This window comes from Mus musculus, chromosome 2 (assembly GCF_000001635.26).
Source record: "Mus musculus strain C57BL/6J chromosome 2, GRCm38.p6 C57BL/6J".
NCBI lineage: Eukaryota > Metazoa > Chordata > Mammalia > Rodentia > Muridae > Mus > Mus musculus.
This window is the reverse complement of record NC_000068.7, coordinates 165882622-165899260: the sequence shown is the minus strand read 5'-3', so window position 1 is coordinate 165899260 and position 16639 is coordinate 165882622. Positions and strand designations below refer to the sequence as shown.

The following is a 16639-nucleotide window of genomic DNA, read 5'->3' as shown; positions in this document are numbered from 1 at the left end:
GGGTTGCCCTGAGCCCAGAGCTAGGCGCTAGAGTGGAAGAGGGAATCTTGCAGGCCTCCAAAGTCTGGAAGAAGAATTTGAGACGGACGCCCGAGAACAAAGGGAGACCTTTTAGGGGTTTTGGAGATGGGGGGTGGGGACGGGGAAGTGACCTGGTCAGAATTGAAATTTCAAAAGCTCCCAGTAGCTGGAGGGTGTGGGGGATGGGAAGAGTCAGGGCCTGGAGGCTGATGGGAGACTGCTCCCTCCTACCCAGAGAACAGATAGCTGAGGCCTTAGGGCGGGTGTTCCTCTGCCCATGGAGCTACGCAGTCGCAGGAGCCAGGGGTGGAAGATGTCGGGAAGGTACGTGTCACAGGACTGGGGACTGACGGTTGTGGAGCTGAGATCAAGGGTCATGTTTAGGGGCTTGCATAACTGGGTGTAGGGGACATGGATGTGTTCTGCGGGGACCTGGGTGGGAGAGGCTCTGATTTTGTGATCAAGTTGCTCGCCGTGGTCTCCATTTTGTCGGTGTGTGTTTGGTGTTGCTTGGTTTTCTGATGGCCTCTCGCACGTGACTTTGGGTCCTCTTCCCATAGGATCTGTTTCTTGGAGTTTTAGAGAAGGAGAGGGTTTTCTGTGCATTTTTTTTCTTATAAATGTCTTTTTCACACCCTGGTGCTAGTAGTGATGGAACGCAGACCCTGGAGCACGCTAGGCAAGCGCTCCACTCGGTGAAGTGCCTTCCTTTTGCAGGTAGAAGAGGTTCTTAATTTTGGTTCCTGCTGTCACCCACCTGCTCTCGATCAGAGATAGTAAAATCAGCCTCTTAGGCCGGTTAGGACCATTCATATGCAAAATGTGCAAGAGTTAATCCCAGTTTTTAGGAGGTTTAGGGTGGAAGACCGTAGGTGAGAGATGGTAACAGCCTGGGCTACACTGTTTTAAAAAAAAAGTATATATATATATATATATATATATATAGAAAGAGAGAGAGAGAGAGAGAGAGGTTGCTGAGATGGCTTTGTGGGTAAAGGTGCTTGCTGCCAAGCTTGGTAGCCTGAGTTCAATCCCAGGGCTCCCATGGTAGGAGAGCACTGACTACCACAAATTGTCCTTTGGTTTTCTCATAAGGGAGAGCGCATAGGCACAGGCACATGTGTGGGCTCACTCACGTGCGCACGCGTGCACACACACACAAACACACACACACAGACACACAGACACACACACACATATATATATGTATATATATATATATATATATATATATATATATATATATGAGCATGCATGCACTCACAAACACAAAACACGTGTACACAACAAAAGACAAAATGTAAATAAATAAACCATTTGTGGTGAAATTCCAACCCTTAAGGGAGAAGGAATTGTGGATCTAGACTTGTTTTAGATACATAGTTAAAAAAAAAAACCACCTCACAACAGGTGTGCTGACACATACCTTTAAGCCTCCAGAGGCAGAGGCAGATGAATCTCTGATTTTAGGCCAGCCTGGTCTACAGAGTGAGTTCCAGGATGGACAGGGCTACAAAGAGAAACCCTGGCTCAACAAAAACAAAAAACAAAACAAACAAAAAAAGGTGATTGGTACTTGGTAACGCCTTCAGTAAAGACAAGCTGTCCTTAAAGGAAAGGAAGATGGTAGCGTCGTTGTCACGGCAAGGCGCTTGCCTCAATCCCCAGCAAGCCACATGAAGTCACCATATTCACTGACAAGAGAGCACTTAAGAGGTTTTCGAGTTTTTACTTGGATCTACAGACCTTGAAACTCTTGGTGTGTGGGATACTCCAGGTCTATAGTAGTGTTTATGAATGACCAAGTTCCTGCCCCAGAAAGCAAACCCAGCGGGAAAATTTAAAAGTTGCTAAGGGGAGAAAAGTTGCACTGGGAAGAAAATAGAACTGTCTGTGGTGTGATCCCAGAGGGCTCCCAGGAGGAGGTGGCATTTGGCCTCCGGAGCTGAAGCAGGAGCTTCAGATGAAAGCTTTGGATGTGATGGGAACTATTTGCTGTAGTAGGCTGTAGATCTGTTTGGAGGACCTCAAAAAAGCCCCAAGTGACGGGAGTGACTTGCATTGACAAACAGTTCAGGGAGAGGTAGTGGGCATACGTGAGAGATTATATGGTTCACAGTTGTCTCTGAGCCAGAGGGTGCCATGTCTGACCCACCGGACAGACATCTTGCATGAAAACTTTATTGAAGAAGAAAAGAGGCTGTTCATGGACAAGTATTGATTGATTGATTGATTAGTTACTACGCCCCAGGCCTGTGCCAGCACTGGGAAGAAAGGCAGCCAGAGATACAAAGTCCTTGCTTTTGTATAGATTCAAAGTAAGTGCGGAGAGAATGCTGGGTTCTGGAGGTAAATGAGTTGTCTCAGGAAGCCGGAACCCAAGTCATGTGAGTGTGGTCCTGAGGGGACTACTCAGGCCTAAGGTGGGGGTCCTCCTGAGAAGCCTGAGCTGAGTAAGGAGACCGGAAGGTGCTGGCATAGAGCTGAACATAGAGCTGGGGTGGGGTGGGGAGTGTGGGTAAAATCTAAAACAGCGTAATGTGCGAGCAGCAAGTATTTCAACTGCCGAGCTCAGGGAAATGTCTTAGATGCTGTGGGGTCATTTGACCCTGCAGGTCCCTGACCTCCTATGGACACACGCCAGCAGCCCAAAATTATTACAAGTGGGATGCGTTTCTCCAGCCCTGAGACCGTTTTTCACACAGCCCAGGCTGGCCTTGAACTCGCTTAACCTTGGGTCAACTTGACCGGCTCCTCCTTCCTCCAATCAGAGTGAAGGGAGCGCAGGTGCGCTCGGCCTCACCTCACTCTGAGCCCTGGTTCTCTGCTGAGAGGGGATCTCGCTCTGTAGCCCAGGCCTTCCAGCCGTCGCCCTCTTGCTTAATTCTCCTGAGGAACCGGAAGCACCATCCAGCCCGCTGGTTGCCTAGGAGTTTTGAGCAAGCAGGTGATCTGTCACCTTGTGGGTAGGATCCCGATGACTGCCATGTTTTCTTCCTGGGATCTGCTGCTCCCAGGTTCCCTAAGGGAGAGTGAGGGGGCAGAGCTGGTAGAAGGGACAAATGGTTCCCCGGGGGAGCAAGGCACCCGGGCCTACTGAAGCCATGCAGGTGGTGGAACACGGGAGCCTGAGGCTTGCCTACTGCTGCCTTGAAGACTGAGGGTTAAAGTAGCAGGGTAGAGTTTGGCGCAGTCAGTTAGGGGGGATATTGAACCAGAGCTGCTGCCTGCCAGCCAGGAAGAAACTGGTATGCCTTGCTCAACCTCAGGTCCCAATAATAACTAGGCACTCTGAGAAATAGCAGTGGCCAAGGCCATGTGTTTCACGCCATAGGTTTCTGGAACCAGGAAGTCTTTCCTGGTGGGAAACAGGTAGGAAGGGCTCTCAGGATTGGAGCTCTGAGTTCTTGTTCATCAGAAGGACCCTGTGAGGACTGGGGAACCCAGCCTGGTAGCATCTCAGCGTAGAAGAACCATCCGGCTCCCTGGAAGCTGAGAAGCAGAAAAGGGATCAGAGGCAGGGGGCCTCACTGAGGGTCATCTGTTCTCAGGAGCACAGGGAGCTGTGGGGGTCCCCAGAGGACAGCAAGGCAGTGGCCATGTTGGAGCACTTCTCCATGCTTGGCTTGGGGCAGAGAGATGTTTGCTTTCTGGTGTCTGTCTCATTCTCCTGAAAACTCTATGATCCTTGTGCGTATGAATCGTGGACATGGACATTATCTGGGGTCCTGCAGCTGGGCAGGAAGAGCCGGAGCCTGGCCTGAGAAGGAGCTTAGTTCCTGGGTCGGCATCGCCATCTCTCTCTCTCCCTTTTCCCCCTCCCTCTTTTTCTTCCTTCTTTCGCAGGGTCTCACATGTCCCAGGCTAGCCTTGAACTCACAGTGTAGCCAGGATGACTTTGAACACCCGATTCCCCCCCACCCCCGCCCCGAATCCATCTCCTAAGTGCTGGGATCACAAGCCTTTAACACCACATCTGGTTTCTGTAGTGCTGTGGGTAGGACCTTTGCACGTGCCGGGCAGGGTAGCTCTCCCATTCTCGGTCCCATCCCTTTTATTTATCTTTTGTGGGATTTCCGTTGGCAGTGGAATCAGGGATGATTTAGACTGGACGTGGAGGAGCGTGGGGAGGGAAGGAAGGAATGTTCTGGGATGCTTTGAGTCACGGATGCGGATGGTCCACATAGTGATCAAGATGCCCTTAGACAGCAACTCACCGACTGACAGAGAAGCTGCTAAGCTCAGGCCTGGCTTAGGCTTTTGTATGTGTTTTTGTGACCATTTTCAGCTCCAGTGTCCCTGAGCTTAGACACAGTCCTACCTTTCTGGAGCAGACCCCCCCCCCCCCCCCCCCCCCCCCCCCCCCGCTCCTGCTCCTCTGTACTGTGGTCTGCCTCCTTTCGAAGTTTTAGCTTGTGTGTAGATTTCTTCTTGCAAGTGAAAGGAATAGCGTGTAGCAGCAGGCCTGGAGCTAAGCAGCTAAGCACGCTGGGGCATGTCTATCCTCTGCTGTGCATAACTCAGGAGCCCCTGAGGGGCCCCAGCAGGGGTGAGGTTAGAGACCTGGGCTGTTAGAATCTTCTCTGGCTAAGGGGTGAAATTGTTACATGAATAGGTTTGTTTTGTTTTGTTTTGTTTTGTTATTGAGATAGAGTTTCTCTGCATAGCCCTGGCTATCCTGGAACTCACTCTGTAGACCAGGCTGGCCTCAAATTCACCCACCTGCCTCGGCCTCCCAAGTGCTGGGATTAAAGGTTTGCACCACCACCTGCCAGGCTACATAGAAAGGGTTTTGTTTGTTTGTTTTGCTTTTTGTTTTTGTTTGTTTGTTTTTTGTTTTCCAAGATAGGGTTTCTCTGTGTAGCCCTGGCCCCCCTGGAGTTCACTCTGTAGACCAGGCTGGCCTTGAACTCAGAAATCCGCCTGCCTCTACCTCCCAAGTGCTGGGATTAAAGGCGTGTGCCACCACGGGTCCGGCTTGTTTTGTTTTGTTTTTTTAAAGATTTATTTATTTTATGCATATGAATACACTGTAGCTGTATAGATAGTTGCTGGGAATTGAACTCAGGACCTCTGCTTGCTCTGGCTCCACTTGCTCCAACCCAAAAGATTTACTTATTATTATATGTAAGTACACTGTAGCTGTCTTTAGACACACCGGAGGAGGACGTCAGATCTCATTATGGGTGGTTGTGAGCCACCATGAGATTGCTGGGATTTGAACTCAGGACCTTCGGAAGAGCAGTCAGTGCTCTTACCCGCTGAGCCATCTCTCCAGTCCCCATAGAAAGGGTTTTTTTGTTTGTTTGTTTGTTTGTTTTTTTTTTTTTGTTTTTGTTTTTTTGGTTTTTTGAGACAGGGTTTCTCTGTGTAGCCCTGGCTGTCCTGGAACTCACTCTGTAGACCAGGCTGGCCTCGAACTCAGAAATCTGCCTGCCTCTGCCTCCCGAGTGCTGGGATTAAAGGCGTGCGCCACCACGCCCAGCTCTGGCCCAGGTTTTTTTTTTTTTTTTTTTAAGATTTATTTATTATATGTAAGTACACTGTAACTGTCTTCAGACACTCCAGAAGAGGGCGTCAGATCTTGTTACGGATGGTTGTGAGCCACCATGTGGTTGCTGGGATTTGAACTTCAGACCTTCGGAAGAGCAGTCGGGTGCTCTTACCCACTGAGCCATCTCACCAGCCCCTGGCCCAGGTTTTTAAGGAGAGAGAAAAACAAGTCTCAAGTCTAAGGAGACTCACATGCCAGTAACTGGGCAGGATCTGTAACCCTTATCTCACTGTGGAGCCCAGGCTAGCCTTCCCATTGGCTCTCATAGGCAGTAAGGAGGGGACCTGGGCCTACTCCTTCCCTAGCAAGGCTGACTCCGTGGCCTGCCTACATGAGTCCAGAGAGATAGCAGGAAGAGGGGGATAGCTCATGGGTAGATAGAGGTTGGGGTAAGGCTGTAGAGCTTCAGGGCTGGCCTTCTGGAGGGAAGCTCCCAGGGTCCAGTATCTGGGACCTGTAGAGATCTGGTGAGGTTGATTCCTGGGGTCAGTGCGACTTTGGATGTTGAAGTTCAAGAATATGAATGAGAGCCGGGCTTGGTGACTCGCCTTCAGTCCCAGCACTCTGCACTCAGGAGGCAGAGGCACACAGAGCTCGAGCTCTGCGGGTTCAAGGCCAGCTGAGTTTGCGTAGGAAGTTCCAGGACAACCAGGGCCATGGAGAGAGACCGTGTGTCAAATCCAAAATAATGTTGAGGAAGTCTGGGAGGTTGTACTTCTGGTCCAAAGCTTGGCTCTCGTGGGATGCTGAATTGATAAGTAGATGCAGAACTCTCATCTTCAATATCCTGAGGGGCTGAAGTCTGTGTCTCTGTTGGTCGAGGCTCTTTCTCATTATTCTGTTTCCCACAACTTCCTCAAAAACAACTGAAGGCTGCCGCCGCCCCTGTGGCTGCTTCAGCCTGCAGGTGTGAGGTGAAAGCAAGAGCCTGGAGGATTCATGAATGTCTTGGGTTACAAAGTGAGCCCCTCTTAGGAATCAGAAAACACATGGTGGGCTACACTGGGTGCTCTCTCTCTCTCTCTCTCTCTCTCTCTCTCTCACACACACACACACACACACACACACACACACACACACACACACACACGGTAGAGTTCTGGCTCAGAAAGGGCCAGGTTTATCCCTAGTAGTAGGGAGACTCTGGTGTGTGTAAACATTGAACGGTTGTCCCTTCTGCCGATTTCATAAACTGCTCCAATGTTACATAAATTGAATCATTTATTCATTAAGTTCTGGCTAGTCTTGAACTTGTGAGCCTACTGTCTCAACCTCTAAAACTGGCCCTTTTGATTCTTTCCCTCCTCCCATAGCAAATTTCTTTCTTTTTTTTTTTTTTTAAAGATTTGTTTATTTATTATATGTAAATACACTGTAGCTGTCTTCAGACACCCCAGAAGAGGGCATCAGATCTCATTATGGATGGTTGTGAACCATCATGTGGTTGCTGGGATTTGAACTCATGACCTTCAGAAGAGCAGTCGGCGCTCTTAACTGCTGAGCCATCTCTCCAGCCCCCCATAGCAAATTTCAAACTGCATCTTTCTTTTCTTTCCTTTCCTTTCCTTTCCTTTCCTTTCCTTTCCTTTCCTTTCCTTTCCTTTTCTTTTTCTTTTTTTGGTTTTCTGAGACAGGGTTTCTCTGTGTAGCCCTGGCTGTCCTGGAACTCACTCTGTAGATCATGCTGGCCTTGAATTCAGAGATCCGCCTGCCTCTGCCTCTCAAGTGCTGGGATTAAAGGCGTGCGCCACCACTGCCCGGCTGCATCTTTCTTTACATTGTGTGTGTGAGAGCCTTTGTGTGTGCATCGGAGAGAACAGGACAGCTTACAGGAATCCATTCCTGCTTTCCACCACGTAGGTCCTGAGGATTGAACTCAGCGAGGCAGGCTTGATAGCAGGTGACTTTACCCACTGACCCACCTCGTCAGCTTTCAGTAAATTAGAACTGTATTTTATTATAATAGCTGTATTTTTATTACTTATTTTTGTGTGAATGTATGTGGGGCTGTATGTGCCAAGGCTTACATCTAGAGGTCAGACACAGCCTAAAGGAGCTAGTGAGCTTTTCTCCTTACACCGGATGCGTCCTGGGAATCAAATTCAGGACTCCTGCCTTGGCAGGAGAACACCTTTAAGTGCTGCACATCTCTTGGGGCATAATAAAAGTGTTTTGTTTTTTTTTTTGTTTGTTTGTTTTTTGTTTTTGTATGTGGGTTTTATTCTTTTTCAAATTTTATTTATTTTATGTGCATTTGCATTTTACCTGACTGAATGCTATGTGAGGATGTCGGATGCCCTGGTATTGGAGTTACAGATGGTTTTGAGCTTCTGTGTGGGTGCTGGGAATTGAACCTGGGTCCTTTGGAAAAGCAACCAGTGCTCTTAACTGCTGAGCCTTCTCTTCAGCCCTGATTTTATTATTTTTTTAAGTGTGTGTGTTTATGCACGTGCACACGTGTGTGCAGAGGTCAGCCTTTTTTTAAAAAAAGATTTATTTATTATTATTCATAAGTACACTGTAGCTGTCCTCAGACACACCAGAAGAGGGCATCAGATCTTGTTAAGGGTGGTTGTGAGCTACCATGTGGTTGCTGGGATTTGAACTCAGGAGCTTTGGAAGAGCAGTCAGTGCTCTTAAAGGCTAAGCCATCTCACCAGCCCCAGAGGTCAGCTTTTATACTTTGTATTCTCCTTCCATCAAGTGATCCAGGGAATGGGAAGGTTGTTAGGTTTACTGCAAGAACCTTTACCTACTGAGCCCTCTTGCAGGCCTGGAGGGAAGCTTTGAGACTGATTGGGGGCGGGGCACACCATTAATCTCATAGGTGGACCTCTTGAGTTCAAGGCCAGCCTGGTCTACAGAGTGAGGTCCAGGACAGCCAGGGCTACACAGAGAGAAACCCTGTCAGAAAAGAAAGAAAAAGGGGAAAAGAAAAGAGATTGAGCCCAACAGGCTAGGAAACTGGCCATGGGCTGGCTTTGTTGGTTTAGGTGGGTGTGTAGGTGAGGAAGTGTGGGCCGGCAGGATTGGAGACCTTGCCTAGACCTTGCAGCTGGTGGTGAGTGGAGCGCCTGCGATTCACAGCCGTCAGTCAGTCTGATGCTGGCAGCCGCACGCCCAACCACTGCGCCTCTTGATGTGGGGAAGAGAGGAAAAGGTGAACAACACAAGAGAAATGGGGGCCCTGGCTGCACTGGGGCGCAGAGGCAGACCTCGGTCGGTCTGCAGGGAATCCATTCTTTTTATTCTTGATGTGCTGAGGATGGAGCCCATGACCTTCCAACCACAGAGCTGCATCTTCAGCCTTTGGGTTTGGGAGACAGGAACTTGCTATGTAGCCCAGGCTGGCCTTGAGTTCAGCCTCCCAAAGGACGGAATTACCACCACACCAGGGTTTGGAGGAGTCCTTTCTGAAGCTGGACAGAACAGCTAGACATGTTGAGAGCCAGAGGAGGAGATGACCTCGTCTTAGGGTTGGGGAAGCAGAGAGATGGGCTGGGGGTGTGGGGTGGAGGATTGGGGTGGGGAGGTGGAAAGCAGAGCTGGAGGCCAAGTGCAAAGGCCAGACGAGGGGCCGGATGTGCTAGCAGGTGGACAGAACAGATGGGCATGCAGAGCGAAACGAGGCACCGAGCTAGGGGCGGGCACGGAGCTGGTGGGGACGGGTGGTCAGCCATAAGACGTGAGCTTGTGCTCTTAGAGAGGTGGCAGTCCTGGATGGGTGTTGAGGAGGGACAGAACCAGGGCAAGGATTGCTGATGTCCTGGGTTGTGTGTGGTGTGTTCTCAGCATCTGCAAGGACAGGAATAGAGGCTTTGGTAGAAGACCATGGTTTTCTTTCCTTCCTTCCTTCCTTCCTTCCTTCCTTCCTTCCTTCCTTCCTTCCTTCCCCCTGGCTGTCCTGGAACTTGCTATTTAGACCCGTCTAGCCTAGAACTCACAAAGTTTTGCCTCTCCCAAGTGCTGGGGTTAAAGGTATATGTTTATATTCCTGGCCCTATTTTGTGGTATGCCTGTTAAACCTGTGGATAGATGGTTTACAGTTTAATAATCCAGGACTGGCGCTGGGTTCTGTTTTGGGCACTGTGGTGATGGGCTCTCAGAGATCTTCAGGATAAACATTGGACCCGGGCTTCGTTTCTGGCTGCTTCGCTGTCCCGTGCAGTATGGGCTGCAACCCAGTGTCCCTAGCCTCTCCTTATTCCATACCTGGAGCATCTGCACCCTCAGCTCCTAGCTGTGGCAATCCAGAACCTCTTCAGAGGTTACCACATGTCATTTGGGAGGTGAACGCTTTCCTCCATTGAGAGCCAATGGTCTAATGGGAGGGAGAGGCAAACAGCAAAGCAACAGGGACGGCAGCAAAGCAGCTCTGGGTAATACTGAACTGTCTTCCTTCTGACTTTGTTTTGACCCTCTGTCACACTGTCTCTCTCTCTCTCTCTCTCTCTCTCTCTCTCACACACACACACACACACACACACACACACACACACACACACACACACCCTGTGCTGTCGGCCATCTGCCTGATGGGGCACAGGCTGTTCGTCTTACCACCTGCCCTTTGCCCCCACCCTTCCTATTCTCCCTCTTGCCACTGATCTAATTCTGCCAACCCTTTCTAGAAGGAAGTAAAACCATGCTCTCTCTCTCTCTCTCTCTCACACACACACACACACACACACACACACACACACACACACACATGCACACACTCCTCCCAAGGCAGACATCTTGTCTTAAGGAGGAGGCACAAGTTTTGTCTGCCTCTGGCTGTAACAGGATGCTGTCAGTTTCGTCCTTAAAGGTGGGCCCTGCTGTCACTGTCCCCTAGGTTGGCTCTGGTTCCAGTTAGCCAAACAGAAACGACACAAAACCAGGATATTTTAAACCCCATCCCTGCCTCAGTTCCCCCTCATTTCAACGCAGACAAGAAGCCCGCTGCTTGCCTGCTTGCCCGAGGCAGATAAGTCCAGAGTGCCTGCTTCCTAGTTGCTGCCTAAGCTATCTGGGGATGCAGCTTGCAGAGGCCGCTCCTGCTGCTGCTGCTGCCGCCGCCTGGCTGCCTGCCAGAGGCTTTGAGAACCATCTCAGGGAGGCCTGGCCTCTGCTAAGTGAGGCGCAGGGGAGGCAAGCTGGACCAGTCTCTCCTCTCCTCCGAGGCTGTCTTGACCCAGCGAGGCTCCCGGAACACCAGGTTCTGACCTTGTGAGAGCCACAGAACTGAGCTCCGTGCATAAGCTGCTGCTTATGGCTTTATTCTGAGACACGGTCTCGCTGCATCGGCCAGGCTGGCCTTGATCTCGCCCTCCAAGAAGCTTAAAGCCAGCCTTGGACTTTCCAGCCTCCTAAGACAGTCCCTCACTCCATCGTCCACCCAGTAGCTGGGATTGCAGGCCTGCACCACCATGCCTAGCAAAAGAGACAAGTTTTAATGTAATTTCATTAGCTCATTATTTATTAATATCACTGAGGAGCCTGCTTGTTTAGGCCTGTGTCGCTTTTCTGTGCAAAGCATTCTGGTTAGGTTTCTTTTTTTCTGTCGTTCCCATTGCCTCGGACTCCCAACCTCAGTACAGTGTACATTCTGGGTCTCAAAATTCCTGGCAGTGCTGGCGGGGGTGGGGTACGTGGGGGTGGGTACTCCTGCAGTGTTTTTATTGTATCTTTGGTTTCTATTCTCTGGGTGTCAGCAGCCAGTTCTTCTCTGTCTGTGACAGCCCAGAAGTCTCCATTTGTCACTTCCATTGGGGGGACGACGGGGACAGATTTTAAGAATTATAAAAAGCATCATTTGAGGTGGCAATCTAACAGGAGGCTTGGACAGGACAGGGGGCTTCCCCGGCTTCTCGTCTGTGATGGGAGGTTGCATCAGTTGAATCCGATGTCTCTCAGCTCTGTGCCTCAAAGCAAAGCCCACCTAAGGGTGGATTGCTAAGAGGAAGATAAGGCTCAACATTGCTCCTGGGAAAAATGGGCCTCAGCCTGGCCTCACTCCCGTGGCTTTCTCCAGAGGCTCAGCGATCCAGGGTTACTACTAGTGTACATGTCAGATCACAGGCATCTGCTAGCTGTGTGACCTTGAGTGGTGCACAGTGTCACTTCTCTGGGCCCTGTTCAAGGTGTAAGCAATCCCTGCCCCGATGAACTTAGCCTCTGAGCAACCCAGATGCGGCCCCTGAGCCCAGGCTTGGAGAAGTAGCCTTGCTTCTCGCCTGTCAGCCACATTCCATTAGGCACTGGATCAGCCTTGGTTGGTAGGCGGACCTCCCGGCTTCCTCCTCCATCGGTGTTCTTCCCAGAATCCCGTCTGCAGCCTTACCTTTGTCTCTTGTCTCCAGCCCAGTTACATTTCCCAGATAACCTCAGACAAGCCTGAATGGCAGCAGCATTCCTCAAACAAAGCTGCCCCAATAGGTCACCAGCATATGCCGGCAGCTTCCTGCTCTTTGCCCTAGAAAACAGTTCAAGTGATCAGAGCCTGGGAGAGAGGGAGGGAGGGAGGGAAAAGGGAGAGGGAGAGCACGGGAGTACGTGTGTGTGTGTGTGTGTGTGTGTGTGTGTGTGTGTGTGTGTGTGTGCGCGCGCGCGCGCGCGCGCTCCCGCTTACACAACAAGCTTTAATCCATGCGCTCCCCTGCTGTGTATGTATTCTCTTTTCCAATTGGGAAGTTAGGTGTCCCCAAGACCTATCAGCAACTCCGTGTGTTGTCGCCTCCCCTCACCCCCCAAGCCATACTTCATATGGCTGATAGTAGAGTCCGAAGCCACATGAAGGGGAGGGTGCCCGGATCAGGCCTCAGGTTCCCTGTTTGGTCCCAGTAAGGTTTCCCTCCCCAGTAAGAGCCGACCCTTCCCTTTGGGTGAAGCCAGGCCTGTTGTCCTGAGTGCCTTTGTCAGGCCTAGTGGCTCTGGAGTTGTCCCCTGCTGCTATCGACCTCAGCTGGTTCAAACAAAATCCTGTCTCCTTTCCAAAGCCAGGGTTTTGTCCTGCAGTACTGTGTGTTTAGATTCCTGGCTGGGTCTGGAGCCTGAGAGCAGATTCCCCAGCCAGGGAGAGTGCACACTGGCCTGCTGGGCATCTGTTGTCCTTGGGGGGCAGGGAGAGCAAGCCATCAGCTCAGCCCTTCAATTCCTTTGAGGAAACGCCTGGGGAGGCAGGAATGAGTCCTAGTTTCAGTAGCTGAGGGGGACTTTATTGCTTTCTGGGTCCACCTCCTGGTGTCTGGCTGCATCAACTGCCGGCCCCTGAAGAAAGGTGTTTATTTAGCGTCTTTTTTTTTTTTTTAAGAATCTTGTTAATTAAGGATGTTGTTGTTTTTAAAAAAATAGCTAAGAATAGGAGAGAGCCTTGGACAGTTTTTGATTCTCCTCTGTGCCTTTTCTACAAATGACAGTTTTTAGGAAAGAATCAGGCACTGGTCTCCCACCCAGCACCATCGGGGAGAATTCTAAGCAGGTCTGAGGAACTAGTTAATATTTTACTGGGGAGCAGAGCCAGAGATGGGGGGAGTAGGGGGACTGCCAATGTGAGGCTGTGTGTGTGAAATTGCCCTTCCATCTGCCTTAGGGGACGAAAAGAAGCAGTTCTCTGTGGAAATAAATTGAAGCAAGAAGCCTTACGAAGCCCAGGGGATTTGTCTGCCCACCAAACAGGGCCCAGTTTCCCCCCAGAACACACATACAGGGGCGATTGTGGCAGAAAGGGCCAACCTGTGGGTGTGTAGGCCTGACTATAATGGACGGGCTTGTTTCCTGGCCCGGTTTGACATCTTTCTCTGTCCCTCTGGATTTAAATGGCTTCTCTGACTGAGAGGCACTGCCTGTATGCCCTGGATTCACAAGGTCCACGCCTCCTTGGGAAGCAGAAGCGAGACAGCAGCTAGCTAGCTCCCTCTCTCTCTCTCTCTGCATCTGCCCGGAGAGCTGCAGCTGGTATTTTTCCACAGGCCCTTTTCTACAATCTCAGGGCCTAGTTTTTCCCAGCGAGGCCCAGAGTCCCAGAGAGGGTTAACAGGCAGGAAGCTGAAGGCATCACAGACTAAGACGGAAGTCAGATTTTTGTTTAACTGACAGGTTTAGCAGGCCTCATCGGTGGGGGGAGGGAGCAGAGGGAGGGAAGACTTAAATGGAGGCATGTGGCCTGCTAGCAACGCATTTGGCTTTTCTTAGGGTAAGCCTGGAGAGGGTATCTCCCTTGCCATCCTGACAGAGCCCTTTTTGGTTTGTCTTTGAGGATCGGCTGAGGGGTGGCGGTGAGAGGTTAGAGGTCTCCCAGTTTTGCAAATGGCTCTGTGGGCCTGCCTTTTTTCCAAGAGCCACTTTGACCATGACTAGGCAAACTTGATCGCTCCACCTCACAGCAAGCTGCACCTCTCAGCTCCCTGGAACCTGGGTGCCCCTTGCTGATTTGTTGGGGCTCCCTCGGGCTGCCTGTCTCACTCCCCGCGCGCGCCCCCCCCCCCCGCCCCCCTCAGAGGCCTGCGTCTGGCCTTGTCCCTATTGCTTCTGCCTCCCTGGGGCTCTCTCCACCCCTAAGCTCGACTTTGTCCTTTGAGACCCACTCAAGCTGGCTTGTTCTATAAAACGGCCTGCTCGCCTTCTTAGAGAAGGACTTGTGTGTGGGGGCAGGCGTGGATGGGTCAGCCAGCCCACCCCAAAAGGGCCCTTCCCAGTGGCGCGCTGGCTTCAGGCTTTGCTGGAGCAGGTCAGGCTGGCTGCACGGGTTTGCCTGGCCTGGGGGATCGAGCCAGGGGGTGGGAGAAGTGCTTGTGGAGGCCCCTGTCCCAAGTTTTCCCTCCTGCAGAAGGCCTAGCTTAGCCTGTCTTTTTCTATGCACAGGATGGCTCTTGCTCACCCGAGCCTCACAAAGATAATCGCTCAGGAAGTGTTTCAGCCAATCGGCGGCGGCTTTACACTCCGATTGGCCGGGGCAGCCAATCGGGGATGAGCTTTTATTAGGCGGCCAGATCATCAGCCGAAGTGCCAAACCCTTTTTCTGTGAGAACTAGGAGCCTGTCCTCCATGTTTTATAAGTATTGACATTACACAGTTAACAATGCATCCACAGAGGTAAGCTCGGCTTTTTAACCATCTTTTCCCCCCTCCCTCCGAGTCATCGAGTCGTGGACTAGCAGTGTGATTTCTCTGTAGCCTGGCTCTGCCACACTTCCCCCCCCAGAGCACTTAGGGTAACTTGGGACTGTTTAGAGAGATTTTTTTTTTCCTTTTTGGGTCACATGGCTAAGTAGCCATTAGCCATAGCTTGATTTTACAGACTGGTGAGGGCTTGGAATACCTTTATTTTGACCAGGACAAAGAATTTCTGGACTAGTTTGAAGCTAGATCCTGGTATGCCAAAAGAGAAGCTATTATCCCCCCTTCTTTTATTTTATTTTTCCCTCCCTTCCTCTCCCCCCTCTCCCTCTCTCTCTGAACAGTCCTCCCCCTGCACTGTCGGCCGCTGTGTGTCACATGCCTGCTGGGGGAAGAAAATGGAAGGTAAGCCAGAAGCCAGAAGGTCTTCTCCCAGCACAGTTCAGGACTGCCTGTGGCAGAGAGCAGAGCAAGCCAGCTTGCTTCTCCAGAGCGGTTCTGGGAAAGGCTGGGCTAAGTTCTGACAAGAGAGGATGCGTGTTTGCACCAGAAGTCAGGCCTGAACAAGAACAGTACTCAGGGACCCAGGCTGGTTCCTGGGCCTAGGTGGGTGGTGGCGTGTGGACTGTCATCTCTTCCTCTCCAGAGCTTCGCACTCGCAGCAACATTGTTCAGGGTTTTTTTTTCCTCCCCCCGACTTAGCTTGGTACAGAATGTTCTTCAAGTCAGCCTACAGCCAGCAAATGGTTCTGAAAGTGTTTCCTAGCCTCTGAGGGAGTTTTTGGAGTAGGCTTGGTGCCTGGGGGGTTGGGGGTGGGTGGGGTGGGAGTGGGGATGGGGAGAGATTTTGAATAACATCCTGAAGGGGGGAAAAAAAGAGATCTGTGAAGACTCTGACTCCTTTAGTTTTATACTTCTTGCATGATTTTTCCATGGGCTAATGTCTCTTTTATCCTTGTCTCCCTCCCCCCTTTTCAAACATTCTATCATCTTCTGTCTTCTGTGATACAGTGCAGGGGACATGGCTCATACATACCTGAGGCTCATGACAGCATCCCATATCCAGTTGCTGGGTTGTGTTGTTGTGGTTGTTGTAGTGGTGGTGGTGGTGGTGGTGGTGTGTGTTTTTAATAATACCATGTAACTGTTTACCAAAAAAAAAAAAAAATTTCCTTTTTGATCAAGTCCCAAATCTGCCAGCCTGTCCTCTCCTCCTAACTGGGGAAAAGTGAGACGGTTGCTTGAACGTGTGTTGGGTAAGTAAACCTGCCTCCTCTGCGAACGTGGATCAAGAGTTTGGTGAACCTCTGGGGTCTGTGGTAATGGGGGTGGGGAGAGGGTGGCTTCCAGAGAGTGTCTTTGAGTTTAGGTGATGGCTGGAATCCACTGTTGTTCCTGCTAATCTGCAGTTAGGGCTGCAGCTCTCACTTCCTGCTTACTCTCCGCTGGGGGCAGGAATTACTGGGTTCCTTGTGACTCGCAGCTAGACCTTGGATTGTGCTTGGCTCTTCTGAACTCTGGGTAGGTGATCTGCTTGTGAAATGTGAAATGTGAGCAAAGCTGTTTTGTCCTTCCAGGGTTCCAGAGCCCCCCCCCCCCACACACACACAGGGCATGTGCCTGCATGTGCGCCTTGTGTTTTCATATGTAAGTTTTATGGTGTTTACATCTAGAACAGAAGCCTAGCCACTCCCAAACTAGGTTTGGCTTAGAACCCACTGACCACTAGATACAGCCTTCACCTCCCTGAAAGTCTGGGCCACACACCCCTGTACATGTTGGCTTTGCATTTGCCCTACTTTTGAGGCTGCAGCTAGAATCTTAAAGTCCTCACCTTCAGGGTCCACCTGGAAACTCACCACATCTAGTTCCTGCTTTGAGACCCAGTCAGGCTGCATGGAAGGGCTGTCTCTGAGCAGTGGTTATCCTAGGCCAACGGCACAGACTCTTGACTTTTTTTCT

The 16639-nt window shown here is 50.8% G+C and overlaps 1 protein-coding gene and 1 long non-coding RNA gene across 21 annotated transcripts in view; one reads left to right on the top strand and one right to left on the bottom strand.

Annotated features, from left to right (window-relative positions):
- The first annotated feature begins 279 nt into the window (after positions 1-279).
- Zmynd8 (zinc finger, MYND-type containing 8) overlaps positions 280-16639 on the top strand; it is a 114830-nt gene continuing 98470 nt past the window's right edge. For 4 of the 20 annotated variants that reach the window (XM_030250723.1, XM_030250694.1, XM_030250710.1 and 1 more), the window contains exons 1-2: positions 14564-14653; positions 15022-15082. Coding sequence is in view for 12 of the 20 variants with exons in the window: in XM_006499378.3 (XP_006499441.1) it covers positions 299-345 (47 nt within the window). In the remaining 8 variants the exon portion in view is untranslated. Of the gene's footprint in view, positions 346-13676; positions 13755-14422; positions 14654-15021; positions 15083-15867; positions 15934-16639 lie in introns of those variants that run through there. The other 16 variants (NM_001252584.2, NM_001363020.1, NM_027230.5 and 13 more) reach the window with 9 other exon arrangements.
- On the bottom strand, positions 8193-13532 carry 1810021M19Rik. The gene is made up of 3 exons (XR_866948.2): positions 11904-13532; positions 10787-10993; positions 8193-9370 (listed from the first exon to the last, which is right to left on the bottom strand). It is a non-coding gene; the product is annotated as an RIKEN cDNA 1810021M19 gene (long non-coding RNA).